This window comes from Myotis davidii, unplaced genomic scaffold, assembly GCF_000327345.1.
Source record: "Myotis davidii unplaced genomic scaffold, ASM32734v1 scaffold142, whole genome shotgun sequence".
Taxonomy (NCBI): domain Eukaryota; kingdom Metazoa; phylum Chordata; class Mammalia; order Chiroptera; family Vespertilionidae; genus Myotis; species Myotis davidii.
In genome coordinates, this window is record NW_006294400.1 from 2,057,546 (window position 1) to 2,072,063 (window position 14,518).

The window sequence follows — 14,518 nt, forward strand, 5'->3', positions numbered from 1 at the left end:
TTCCCTCAACCTCCGCACCCTCCACCCTCCGCCCCATGATGTTCTATAGTCACTGTGATAAAGCCCTGTCTGGTCTCTGCCTGGGCTCTCATAGGCAGGGAACTACCTACCTTGTATGAGGGTAAGGCACTGCCTCCCCACTCCCATCCTCTGGTTCCTACACTTACTGATGGGCCCTATAGGTTATGCTTAGTCAGCTTCCCCAGAGGAACCCCTCAGTTACTTGAAAAAACCCTGATTATCTCCTCCCTGAGTCTTCTCAATCCTAGATCCTTCACTTGGTCCTTATGTAACATGCTTTCTTTCCCCTCACCCTCTGGCCACTGTAATGTTGACATGCCACTCCTGTGTGACAGTCCCCCTGCTCTTCACGCGAGGCACCCAGGAGTGGCTGGATAAAGCAAAGGAAAGTGAGATCACCACACACCATTAGAATGGCTAAAATAAATAAATAAAAATTTAAAACCCTGACAATACTAATTGCTGGCAAGGATCTGAAGCAACACAAACTTACATTCATTGCTGGAGGGAATGAAAAATGGTACAGACACAATCCAGTGATTGTACTCCTAGGTATTTACCAAGCGTATTTGAAATTTTGTGACCACACACAGGGAGAGACAGACAGACAGACAGACAGACATGCATTTGTTTACAGCAGTTTTGTTCCTAATTATAGAAAACTGGAAGTAAATAAGATATCATTCAGTAGGTGAACGGGTAGATAAGCTGGTATGTCCATACAATGGAATCATATTCATAAAAAAATTAAGACATCAAGCCATATAAAGACATGGATGAATCTTAAATACATATTGCTCAATGAAAGAGCCAGTCTGAAAGGGCTCTTTATATATGATCCCACCCACTTTGACATCTGAAAAGGGTGAAGCTATAGAAATGGTAAACAGATCAGGTTCCGGATCACTGTCTTCCTCTCCATACCAAACTCTGCCTTCTTCCTTGGGCAACTTTAATATCACTGTGCATGACTGTGGCCTCAAGGTTGATTGGCCACTTCAGCAACTCTTACCCCACCTACCACTTCAGTCACCTCCTCCTCATAATCACCCAGAACTGCTCTGCACCAGAAACTTTAAATTCCAGTCTTGGGCTACAACCTTTCTTTCTTTCTTTCTTTTTTTTTGTTTGTTTTGTTTTTTAAAAAATATATTTTATTGATTTTTTACAGAGAGGAAGGGAGAGAGATAGAGAGCTAGAAACATCGATGGGAGAGAAACATCGATCAGCTGCCTCCTGCACATCTCCCACTGGGGATGTGCCCGCAACCCAGGCACATGCCCCCGACCGGAATCGAACCTGGGACCTTTCAGTCCACAGGCTGACGCTCTATCCACTGAGCCAAACCGGTTTCGGCAGACTACAACCTTTCAACCTTCCTTTATCCCAGAGCCCCCACTGTGCCTGTCCTTCCTTTTCACCACACCTGCAGTCCCCAGCAGCCCTTTCCTCTGAGCAGACTGCTCCTCTATCATTTGTCACTTCAGCCCTTAGTCAGCACTTTAAGTTCCCTTGCCCTTACTCCTTCAAAAACTCTGCTTTGCTAACCCTGACCTGTGGCTGGATCCAAGCATTTGCCCTCCTACGCCACTACTCCCAGGCTGCAAAGTACAACTTCAGAAAACCATCTACCCTTGTGCACTGGAACCACTTTAAAAGTCACAATCTCCGTTTCATCTGGGCCATCGTCTCTGCCCAAGAGTCTTTCTATATTTCCAGTCAGCTCTCTCCTTCCCCCGAGGGGCTTTTTCGTTTCACTTTCATAACAACCGTGCAAGGTGAGTACTATTACTGTTCTCACTTACAGATAAGGGAACTGGGGCTCAGAAAGGTAAGTGACTGCTTTCCTTTGTCTGGAGTCCGATGGGGAAGCTTGTTCTCGCATATGGAAGTCTGCTAGGAAGGAATGCCAATCAGTTTATCTCAGGGAAAGCAGCCCAGTGGCTGACCAGACCTGGCCACCGGCCAGTGTTCAAACCGGAGCTACCAGAGTATGTCCAGGAGCAGCTGCTCTGAGGAGCTGACAGGCCGCAGGAAGACCCTCTCTCAGGTACCGTTCGGGAAAGCATGGCTTTGCTCTGGTTTGCTGTATTGGTCTGATCTGGACATGATGCCATTGTTCACAGGAGGAGCCACGCTGCCTTGGCCACGCTGACCTGGCCTCCTGTGCTGAGCAGATTACATCAGAGCCCCCAGTGGCCTCCGGGAGCTCGGCGGCTGGTCGGAGGTGGGACAGCGCTGGCTCTGAGTCAGACAGTTTTGCTAAGAAACTATGAATCCCCTGATAGTGTGTGCACATCTGGTTTTTGGTGTGTTTTCTTAAAAGACTAAGCTCAGTTGAAAAGGAAAAGATTTTGAAAACAAAGAAAAAAGAAACAAAAGACTTTAGAACTTCCTTTTCAAAACAAACGGTGTGCACTCCCTACCGCCGTCAGACCCTCCTTAGTTCCCATTGTCTCATAAAACAAGTCATGCTAACGCAGCCTTGCTCTGAGGACTCGAGCTGGTGCCTCTCTGAGGCTCCTGCTGTACTCGGGGTGGCAGCCCAGAATGGGGAGGTCTAGAGGGGGCTGGGTAATGTGATGCACAGGACCCGGCATTTCCAAGACGGAACACCCAGCTGGAGGAAAGCGCCAGAGGGAACCCAGGCCCATCACCCAGAGATCCAGTCATGCACACCATGCAACCTCTAAGCCACTGTCCTCATTGGAAACCAGTAAAACAAGCAGAAAATAAGAACAACTGTCAACAGCACCATTTAAGGGCTTGATCTACCCAAAGGGGTCTTGCAGGGTGCTTCCTACTGATGACCGTGTCCTGGGAGATCTGACAGCAATCAGAAGCCCACCCCCTCAGCAGGCCCAAGTCCCCACCATCACTTAGTAAGTAGGGATACACATCTTCAAACACGGAACAAAGGTTCTGGCTGGACCTAGTCAGTTTGTAGTAGGATGTATGAGGCCAGTGAGCAGGCCATCAGGAATTCAAAGAAATTCACTTCAAGGAATGCTTCCTGAGCACCTCATTCAGTCATTCCACATGTATTTACTGAGGGTCTATTCTATGCTGACCTTGGGCAAAAGGTGGGGGACGCAGTGATGAACAAGGCAGGCAGAGGTCCTGCCCTCATGGAGCCCACAGACGGGGAAGGAAGCTGGAGACTGGAGAGTCACACAAAATGAGGACAGGTGAGTGAGGGCCATGTGGAGAAGCACAGGTACAGTGAGGGAATGCATGACGGGGAGACCTTATACAGGCTGGGGTTCATGGAAGACTCCCCAGGAAATGCCGTTCAGGCTGAGGAAGAATTCTGAGCTGAGAAGACAGCATGCATGGAAGCCTGACGGGAGAGAGGTATGATGCATTGGGAAAGGAAAGGAAGGCCAGGGTGGCCAAAGCCCACAGAGTAGGGGGAGGGGCAAGAGATGAGGCTGGCGGGTGGACATAGCCAGATCCACCATGCAGGACCTTGCAGGGCAATTAAGGTGCTTGAACCTTAGCTTATGTGGAACTGGAAGCCACTGAAGTGATTTAAACACAGAAAAGATGTGTTCAGTTCCACCTGCTGTGAGAAAAGAGGACTGTGATGGCCCAAGGATGGATGAAAGTGGGGGTTCCGGAAGAGGGGCCTGGACCTGGGACCAAGTGTTTGGAATTGAACCCCAGCAGGGCTCCCCAGTCTACAGGTGGCAACTGTCCTGATGGCTATTGGACAGGCACATGCAAGGGGTTGCTTACCTGGTTAAACCTCCGGGTAAAGGCCACAACGTTTGGGGCGAGACTATGTTTCTCCTTCTTACTCCATCCACAGCTGGCTAGTTCCTAGGAAGCAAAGAGTCCATTTCAACAGTGGTTCTAACTGGGATGCAAACACAGCAGGGGCACCTGATTGGAACGCGGATATGGAGGTGGGGAAGAGCTATCCTCACCAGAGTGGGAAGATCCTCTGCCTCTTGAGAGGAAGGCTGGGAGGAGGCGCTTCCTGGGACCCTAGAGATGAGAAGGGGGATGCTTTCTCTACAGCCCTATTCCCCAGGACTTCTGTCAAAATACTCAACCTCACCACTGCTACTCCACCAGCTTCTCTGGGACCAGAAATCCCTTCTTGACTCAAATTGTCTGAGAGAGGACATAACGTTTTAACTAGTAGGACTCATTCCCCCAAAGGCAAACTCAAAATTTAAATCTGGATGGAGAATCTCAGGTTTCATCAGCTACATGACATCCTCTATTCCTGGGATCAAGGAAAACCTGACCCAAGCCCACTGCAACCAGGGAAGCTTCTGGGATTACCTTGATTCCTACCTGAAGCTGGAGCCTCCCATCCATCATATAACCAAAAGGGGACAGAGGAGAGGTTCCCTTTAATATCTCTTTCAGGGGCCTTGTCTCTTCTTTTTCAGCAGGCTTAGCATTATAATTCGATCAAACTACCTAAAATTTACCTTTCCATGAGGCTGGTTCTGATCCAAGGGAGATAACAGGAGCAATCTAAGGGGATTGTATAAAAGGACCAAGGAAAAGCCCCTATTCAAATGCCTAGCATTCTCAGCTGGTGCCTGTGGAGCCCTGGCAGAGAATGGGGAAAGGGGTAGATTCTAAAGTTCTCTACCCCTAAGTGGCAAGACCTCCTTTTAGTTCATATCAGGCCTCAGTATCATTAATAACATTATTTTACCACACACCTGGAACTTTTATAAGATCTTTAGTGAGAGCCAGCTGTCCACCAACTGGAATAGACACAGATCAGAGTCTGCTAGAAAGCCAGAGAGGGCAGCAGGACAGTTATGCCTAAAGTGCCGCGCCCTTCCAATGCATCTCAGGACCCAACTTTAAACCACAGCCTAGCTGAAGGCAATGGACAGCTCTGGACACCAGATGAATGACCTGGCCTTGAGAACGACTGAGAACCAGCCAGAAGCTAAAACAGCTCCTCTTCCTGGCCACCTCTTTCTGTAAATGGCATCATCGCCCTCCCGGTCACCCACATGAGGAAACACAACCATCCCTGACTCTGCCAAGTCCTTCACACCCTAAATAACAGTAATGACAATGACATTAACCAATGTTGCCATTTATCAAGAACCACCCCACACACACGCCAGCACTGGAGAGGCACTTCCCATGTTACCTAATTGTCAGCACAACCATTTTAACAAAAAGGTTAAGGGCCTCAGTATCATTCGTCCTCTTGAAAAGATAATTTGACTCTACTGTCTTTCAAAATTGCATATGAATACCTGTGTAGCCTGGCTGGGTGGCTGTTAGTTGGAGCATAATCTCTTACACCAAACAGCTTGTGGGTTCGATCCCTGGCTGGGGCACCTATGGGAAGCAACCAATTGATGTTCCAGTCACATCAATGTCTGTCTGTCTACCTATCTCTCAAATCAATAAACATATACCTTGGATGAGGATTAAAAATAATAATAAATGACCTGTGTACCATGATTCTCCTTTATCTGAAATGTATATTTGGCCTACCTGAGTTATATTTACTTCTCCCACCCTATTTTATATTTACTTCTTTTCACCTATTTTAATCGTTTTGCAAATGTATATTATTGCCCTTTCAATGTTTAATTGTGAGGACAAGAGCCTTTCTCCCCTGTGACTCCCAAAGCCAGTCCCGGAAAGGTATGGGTTATAATCAGATAGAGAAGTGAATTCATAAAACTGGTGTTCAAGGACTGAGGCATGGTTGTTGCCTAATTTCTGGCCAATAGTTGCTCCTTTTATTTTATTTTTTTCAGACTTCTTTGATAAATAGCCAAAATTATACACGTGTGTTGTGTGTGTGTGTACATTTGAGTCCCCAATCTTACACCACGCTGTAAGTAACTTAGGAAGGCATCCTGAAAGGGAGCAATGTGGATCTTCCCCTTAGAAAGACCAGGCTCAGCCCTAGCTGGTTCGGCTCAGTGGCTAGAGCATCAGCCTGTGGACTGGGGTCCCAGGTTTGATTCAGATGCAGTCAAGGGCACATACCTTGGTTGCAGGCTCAATCCCTGGCCCTGGTCAGGGCATGTGCGGAAGGCAACCAATCGATGTGTCTCTCTCACATTGATGTTTCTCTCTCTATGCCTCTCCCCCTCCCTTCTACTCTCTCTAAAAATCAATGGGGTAAGAGGGCGAGGAAAATAAGTAAATAAAAATAAAATTACTAAAAAGAAAAAAGAAAGACGCGGGTCCTACATGATGCTTATCTTCTCAGAACCTCAATTTTCTCATCTTAAAATGGGTGTAGTACTCTATCTGTGAAGTTCATCTTGACAATTAGATAAGATTAATACACCCAGAGCACGCAGTACGTGATGTGTGATAAAGGTTATCTCCCCACCTTTTCCCCGGTCATGCGCCGTCAGAATCAGCTCTAACCCCAAACACCCTCGGCTTCTCCCACATCACACTCTGTTGCTGTCTTGAACTATTTAAAAACCTATTATTTCTCTTTCATTTTGCTGATGTCATGCAGGCAGGAACCAAAGCACACAGTTAATACATCTGCCCTGAATTTATTTGATTTGAACATTTCTAAGACCGTGACTCAAAAACCGTATGTGTAGTTCTTGGGTTTTGACAATTCCCTAAGCAAGCTTTGGCACTGGAAGATCCGTAATATTTAGAATTAAAACCCCAACAGAGTAAAACACTGTTGAAGAGCTTCCTTGATAAAATAGAAGGATCAAAGGACTTAGAGCCAACCAAGGACCTCACCCCAAATCCCAGCCCTGCCACTTATTCCTGGGCGACCGAAGGTAAGTTCAGCTCTCTCGCATCAGTTTCCTGGCTGATGAAGCAGGGATGGTGACACCGCCTCCACAGACCAAGAGAGAGGCTGACAGAGAGGCAACATGGAGAGCAAGGCCTGGCTCACAGCAGATGCCGAGCAGCATTTGTTGAATGAACGCGTTCCTCAGGGCTGAAATCTCCCAAACGCAGCGCAGAAAGATTTATCACGATGTCAAAAGAAATAAGGCTATTCTATCTACTAAAACAGGCCCTGAGCCCCACCTCCTTGGCCCTGCTCCTCTTCTGTGTTTGGCCTTATAGGATTACAAGAGATTCCATCTGTGTGAAGTGGGTTTGGAAAATGTGAGGTAATAGAACAATGCTCTTCCAGTCACTAATGCCTAAAAAAGGTCCATGCTATGGAACGGATTCGAGTGTAATTAAGTTCGAGTTGACCAGAGAAGACAGGGCTGGTTCTAGAAAGGAGACAGGGTGTGGGCTGATGCTGGTAGGGTCCTGAGGAGCCACTCAGCCGCCCTGTCCTAACTCTGACTCTGTCCCCTGCTGAGGTCAGCTGGATGTGGAAGGAGAGGAAGAGCCTGCACAATCCTTTGCCAGCTTCTCTGGGGTCTCTCTGTGAGGTGAATGTTCCCCGGTTCGTCAGGGAGAGAAAACATGTTAGAAGGAAACTTTCTACCACTAAACCTACAAATGTACCCTCCTCTGGCTTCCGGGAAAGGGTGGCCCCTTGCCTGCAGGATCCACCCTCCTCCTGGGCTCTAGGTCCCATCCCTGCCCCTCGCTCAGAGGACCTGATACCCTCTTTTGTTCCAGTATCTCCACCCTCTTCCTCCCCAATTTCCTCTTCCTCCCCAACTTCCTCTTCCCACTAGCACTCTAATGTGCATAAGCCTCTCCCATTAATAATAATGGTGTTGATGTTGATGTTCTAGACCTCCAGTCTCCTCCCGCTCCTGCTAGCTCTTTCTTCTCCTTGGTTCTCACTGTTTCAACTGGCTTCCCTCTCCACCTTTCTCCACTGAAATGGCCCTTTTGTTTTCTTTTTCTTTTAAAAAAATACATATTTTTTTATTTCAGAAAGGAAGAGAGAGATAGAAACATCAATGACAAGAGAGAATCACTGATCAGCTGCCTCCTGCACACCCCACACTGGAGATCGAGCACACAACCCAGGCATGTGGGCTGGCCTGGAATCCAACTGTGACCTCCTGTTTCATAGGTCAATACTCAACCACTGAGCCACATCGGCTGGGCTGAAACTGCCCTTTTCTCTCCCAGGGACAACGTCCTGGCTAGGCAACCCCTCTGCCATATTTGTCACTCTGTCCTTGCCCTTCAGCCATGTGTTCTTCTGGTTGCCTTCTTACCTCTCAGGCCCCCCACTCTCAGGCTTATTTTCTAGTTACTTTTTTCTTTTCTGACACATGTACCCCACCCCCACCAACATCTGTCCATGCTCATCGTCTACATTCTCCTATGTCTGGGTTCCCTCTGGAAGACCTCATTTACCGCCATGGCCTCAACCGCACGTCTGTTCAGCCCAAGTTTCTCTCCTGAGCTCCAGCCCAGGATATTCAGCAACCTGCTGGCCACACCTTCCGTGGCATCACACAAACACCTCAAAATCAGCAAGCCCAGACCAAAAGGGTGTCTGACCAGCTGCCCTCCATAAAAAGCACACAACAATGTGAGATTCATTTAGATGTCCATTCTGACATCGAAGGAGAATGTTTGTTACAAGGAAACTATGGAAAAACCCCTTGGTGATGTAAAAACAACTTTGTCTCAGCGCCCTCATCGGCAAGCATTCCTTGGTGACAGTAAGAGTCAACACTGCTTTCAGCTCACCCCGCAAAACTTCCCTGGCCACACTGCCAGGAGCGCCCTCTCAGGCTGCCAGCTTTGTTCTGAGGTGTCTGGGAGTCAGATGCCCTGAGGTGGCCTGAGAAAGGCCTGACCCTGACCATGTCTGGGGTCAGGAGGAACGGCCCTGAAAGAGGAGATCTGGGGAGTGGGACAAGTCCTCCCTGAAGACCCCCCAAAGGATCTAGGCTGCCAGGCCATAGGAAGCTGGTGCCTACACACGGTGCTTCCGTGCATGCGCTTACTTCTGACTGCGGTCTTCTCCAAATCACATCCCTACAACATGCCTACACCAAACAGGCATCACCTCGAGGAAAGGGACCACCACCAGGCTAGCAGCCAGAACCACATCCCATTTTGCTCAGAGACAACCTTTCTCTTCCTTCCCCCTCTGTGTTCCTCCCCATTCCTCCCATCTATCCTCTGGGACAATCTTCAGAATTGGTGGAATAATCCCACACTCAGCCAAAGGAGTTCTAAAAACACCCCAGGGAAAGGTGGCCCACTGAGGCAATGGGAAAGACCGTGCCAGTTTTGGGGTTGGTGTGGGGACTGACTAAGGAGTAAACGCTTTAGGACTCTCAAACGTCACTGCTTGGTATGCAAGATGGTACAGCAATATGGGAAAGCAGTTTGGCAGTTTCTCATAACATTAAACATACACATACCAAATGACCAGCAATCTCGCTAATGCAAACATTTGTCCACACACAAAAACATATATGCATGTTTACGGCAGTTTCACTCTCAATTTCCCCAAACTAAAAGCAACCCGATTCCCATCAGTCAGTGAAGGGATAAACAAACTGTGAGACAGCCATATAATCAAACTAGAGGCCAAATGCATGAAATTCCTGCACGGGTAGAGTCCTTAGGCCTGGCCTGCGATCAGGGCCCATTGGGGGCTTCCGGCTGCCAGCTGGGGGCCTTCCTTCCCCAGCTACCAGCTGCTGGTCAGGGCCTTCCTTTGTTCCGTGCCGCTCCCTGGTGGTCAGCACACTCATAGCAAGCGATCGAACTCCTGGCCTCCCGGTTGAACTCCCGAGGGGATAATTTGCATATTAGCCTTTTATATATACAGATGCTACTCAGCAGTAAAGAAGGGACAAAGTGCATCAGCACAGATGAATGTCAAGCTTTATGCTAAGTGAAAGAAACCAGACACAAAAACATTATATGATTCCATTGATATGACATTCTGAGAAAAGTAAAAACTACAGGGGCAAAAATTGAGGCCCTGGTTCCAGGGACTTGGGACAGGAGGCAAACTGACTACAGTGGGCACAGGGTTATTTTAAATCAATAGACGTTCTCTTTCTGGATTGTGGTGGTTTACGTGAGAGTATGCATCTATCAAAACTCAACAAACTGTTCACTAAAAAGGGTGAATTATACTGGATAAAAGTAAACCTTCATAAATATGACTTTAAAAAAGAAAAAGAAAGGAAATAGTCCTAGCATATAGAACCGTGAAGGGAAATCCCATAATAATAGCTGAGCAAAAAGACTAAGGAACAAAAAGGGCCCTGAAGGGGGAAAATTAATGAGATTAAAAAATTGATAGAAATAAAAATATAATAGAAAGTTTGAAAGATTTGAGGACATGACAAAGGCAAATGATACTAGAAAGAAAGCAAGTATAATCTCTAAGAATAACAAAAAACAAGAATTCCTAGTTGTATAAATTCAAAAACAATTTATGTGCACTTAAATAGTACATATTTAATATGTTTAAATGTTTTTTAATAGTTGTATCTATTTAAATATTATATACCTATATATATTCTAATATCAGACAGTTGGATTGAAAGGAAAGAGAATCTGTAGGTCCCTGATGGGAGGCACATTCTCCCTTGAATGACGAGGGTCATCAAAGAATGAAGTGCAACCCTGGCACAGCACAGAGTGGCACTGAGCAGCATGTGCACAGCTGTGGCACTGGGTAATGTTTACATAGCCGTAACAACAATAAATGCTGCTTGTTGGTTTTCAACTTTTAGGGTCAACCTGAGGGAAAGTGTGATGGACTTGGTTGCAGTTGCAGAATGTCCAAATGTTAATTTAACTAATCTGACAATGAGAAAGTACAGCTGATGGAGATGGCAGGTGGAGGGGGAAAGGAAAGCGTAGGAAGTGAAACGCTGTTTGAAGCTGATGAAACTACAAATTAAGGTTTCCATGCACCAAATAAAGTTCTAAAAGTCACCAGTAGAAGAAAAACTGGTTTAAAGAGTTCACCTCTGGAGAGGGGTTGGGGTAAGGGTTCAAGCCTTTTTTCACAAGATCTTCTGTACTATCTGATTATCATATACAGGATAACTTTGAACAAATTTTAATAGATGACATAATTCAATATTACACACTGTAATCCTTCTAAAATTAAATCTTCACAGTCGAGTAATTACTCAGAAATATACAATTTTTTTTATAAAGTCATTGCCAGCTTATAACCTGTCAGTGCCAACATTTATAAATAACATACAGTTTTCACATGCCCACTAGAAGCTTCTGTACCTTTTGATGGAGTACTCCTGCGAAATCATGACCAGCTGGACCTTCAGGAAACAGGCCTGTCCTACAGAGAGATGTTAGGGCTTTAAGTAAGTGAAGCCCAAAGGAGGCAGCAGCTCACTGGGGAGCCGGACAGCATCCTGGAGGGCTCCTGGCAGGAGCTGCATAAACCCTCCCTGGAACAAAACCAGCTGTAATGAAAAATGGAAGGAGAAAGGCAAAAGGAGGCAAGGGAAGAGAGGAAGGATGTAAGAAAGGAAGGAAAGAATGAAGGGAGGGAGAGATTGAGGAAGAGAGGGAGGAAGGAGGAAGGGAAGGCAGGGCTAAGTGACAGCAATGTGCCAGGGCCTCGAGGGGCTCAGTGTCCGTCCTATGGGGTAGACAGGCATAACTCAAGGCAGCAAAGACACCTATACTGGCCTGCTTTGTTCCCTAAGGCTGAGGTGCTAAAAGACACTTCTAGGTCCAAGCCTTCTGAGTAGCTGTCCATGGGCAGCTATCCTTACCTCTTTCTTAGATGATGATGAGGAGGAGTAGGAGGAAGAGGAAGAGAAGGGGAAAGGGTGAGAAGAAAGGATAAAGAAGGATGAGAAAGAAAAAAGGGACAACAGTAAGCACGTCTGCATTCATTTCTTTATCAAAGTTAACGTATGTTTTAGGACAGCGGTCGCCAACCTTTCGGACCTCACAGACCACCAGTTGGCGACCGCTGTTTTAGGAAATACAGCCAGGAACAAAACATGCTGTGGCTTTCATGGAGCCTGTGTCCTACAGGAAGGGAGAGAGATGAGAAACTTGTAATAAGTCAGATGACAAATCCTAATAAAGTATCAACAGGACGAAGGAATGGCATGTTTGGAGGGGATGCCCCAGGCCTAGCTGGCAGGCGGGCACTAGCATGGAGACGAAGGAGGTGAAGCAGCTCTACAAGTACAGGGAGAGGCTTCCAGGCAGAAGGAAGGACAGGTGCACAGAGCCTGGGTGGCGGCCATGGGATCTCAGAACAACAGGGTGGCTGGTGTGGTTACAGCAGAACGAGCCTGGGGGACGGTGGGCAGGGAGGTGATGGGAAAGGAAGGGGTGGGGAAGCCTGACCCGAGGACAGCGAAGGGCTGGATTTTATTCTGAGAAGGACAGGAAGAGATGGAGAAGAGGTAGTTCCCAAAGCCTCACACTGAGTAAGTTTTACTGCTCTGATAACATGAGTGCAGACAGACCCAAACCCATGAAGTGCTCTTGTGCTGTGCTATGACCCATCTGTACTAGAATCTCACACATGGAGTATCATGTGAGATCCATTCGCTTTAGTAATTGGAAATAAACACCTGCTAGGGGCTGTGTGTGTGGAGAAGGGAAGGAGGCAGGGCCCAGGGAGGCATGAACACGGGGGCCTTCATTGGGCCTCAGCACCCCTGACTCGACAAACCACAAGAGGGGAGAGTCGCCGGGGACAAATGGCGCCTTCTGTAGAGTGAGGGTGCGTGACGAGGGGGAGATCACTGAATGAATAGAAGTAATTCATCTTTCTCAGCATTGAGTCATAGTTTCTATAGAAAAGCAACTCGATTATAGCCACCACTACTTCATCAAATCCCCAAACTACTGTCTGCTCAGAAAACATGTAGACTTGGGATCATGAAGATGATGCAAATTTCCCAAAACATTCCCTTTCCAGCCCTAGTGCTGTGCAGCTCTGCGTAATTAGAACCAGCTGTCAGCGCAGGGCAGCAGCCAAGGGCGCCCCTAAGCACAGGCTCCCGTCCATTAGGGGGGTAGAGAACGGGCCCCAGGAACAGGACAGAGAGCAGCCATTGGCAGATCAGCCCTCCCACTCGTAGGCCCGAAAGGAGCCCCACAGGGCCACCCCTTCTTTCCCACTCTCACACTGGGGATGAGGCTCAATTCCCTTCCCCCAAATTCCTGGGGAAAGTTTTTTCCAAATAACATCATTCAGATGTTCTCTTTTTAGAAAAAACCCACTAGTGGGTGGTTTCTTATTAGGGACCTCGTATATGTTCATTACAGAAAATTTGGATAATGCAGAGAGCCCATAGAAGAAAATTTAAATCACCATTAGCCCAATACCCAGAGAAAATCAGAGTTTACATTTGGATCAATAGCAATGACAACAACAATAGCAATGTTTACTGAGTGCTCACTGAATGCCAGGCACAAGGTCCACAGTTCTACATGCATTTACCTGTTGTTCAGTGAGTTCTCACTACAATTATTGCCCCATATTACAGATGAAGAGACAAAGCTTACTTGGAAAAGTTACATAATATGCTCAAATCCTCAGATGTAGTCAACATGAGAACCAAGATTCACACTCAGGCAGGCCTGTTGGTGTCAGGGGTCTGGGGCCTTAGCCACCGAGCACCTCTGTCCCCTGGACAGTGGCCACTCCCCACTCCCAGTGCAAGGCACACACACATGTGCACACTCACTCTCAAAAACTGAGCTCATACAGTATGTGTGGTTTTATAACCTGCTGCTGTCCTTACTATGTTACCAACATCTTCTCACATCTGCCCCATCCCTCCTTTTGGTAGAATTCCTATGATGCACACATGACATCTCCTAGAAACAATTCACCATGTTTGTCTCCTTTTGTTTCTCCTTGGAGTTCTAAGAGAACCCTATAGCTCATCTTTTAACTCTGGTTTTGTGCAATCTCTAATTTGCAGCTCACTGTTTCCACTGCAACTGAAATTTGGCAATCACGTTTTTCAGCACAATTCAGTCCTTCTTAATCTTGGTCTTCACATACTGCAGGGTCACCCTGAACACGGCAGGGAACACAACATGAAATTTCTGAAAGTACCTGCTTCATAGGAAGAGGCAGGCAACGACCTAATCTTTTGTACTGCTTTCCAGATTTTGGCCAAACAAACTTTCCTATGTCTGGTGAGTATGCTAAACACCACATCAGAAACTGGAAAAGTTAACTCAAAGGTTCCGGAACCATATGATTTTACCAGCAAGTCCTCTCAAACTTCTAAAGAATACCTAATTCTTATACTAAATAATTTATTCCAGAATACAAAAAGTGACAGGAAAAAGTCCCAAACCCTAACACCTAACAAATGCAGAACAAGAGGGGAAAGAATCATCCCCATGGACGAGTCCTTTCGTACAACTGCACCGGGATTCAACTCCTCTTCCAGTGCTGCCCTACTTCCTCTGCTCAGTCACAGCTATCCATCACGCTCTAACACAGCGGTTCTCACCCTGTGGGTCGCGACCCCTTTGGGGGTCGAACGACCCTTTCACAGGGGTCACCTAAGACCATCGGAAAACACATATATAATTACATATTGTTTTTGTGATTTATCACTATGTTTTAATTATGTTCAATTTGTAACAATGA

At 46.8% G+C, this 14,518-nt stretch overlaps 1 protein-coding gene across 7 annotated transcripts in view; it reads right to left on the bottom strand.

The window, feature by feature from the left end:
• Positions 1-14,518, bottom strand: part of RALGPS1 (Ral GEF with PH domain and SH3 binding motif 1) — a 221,240-nt gene that overhangs the window by 142,065 nt on the left and 64,657 nt on the right. For all 7 annotated transcript variants that reach the window (XR_435916.2, XM_006768548.2, XM_006768544.2 and 4 more), the window contains exon 5: positions 3,760-3,843. Coding sequence is in view for 6 of the 7 variants with exons in the window: in XM_006768548.2 (XP_006768611.1) it covers positions 3,760-3,843 (84 nt within the window). In the remaining variant the exon portion in view is untranslated. The remainder of the gene's footprint in view (positions 1-3,759; positions 3,844-14,518) is intronic.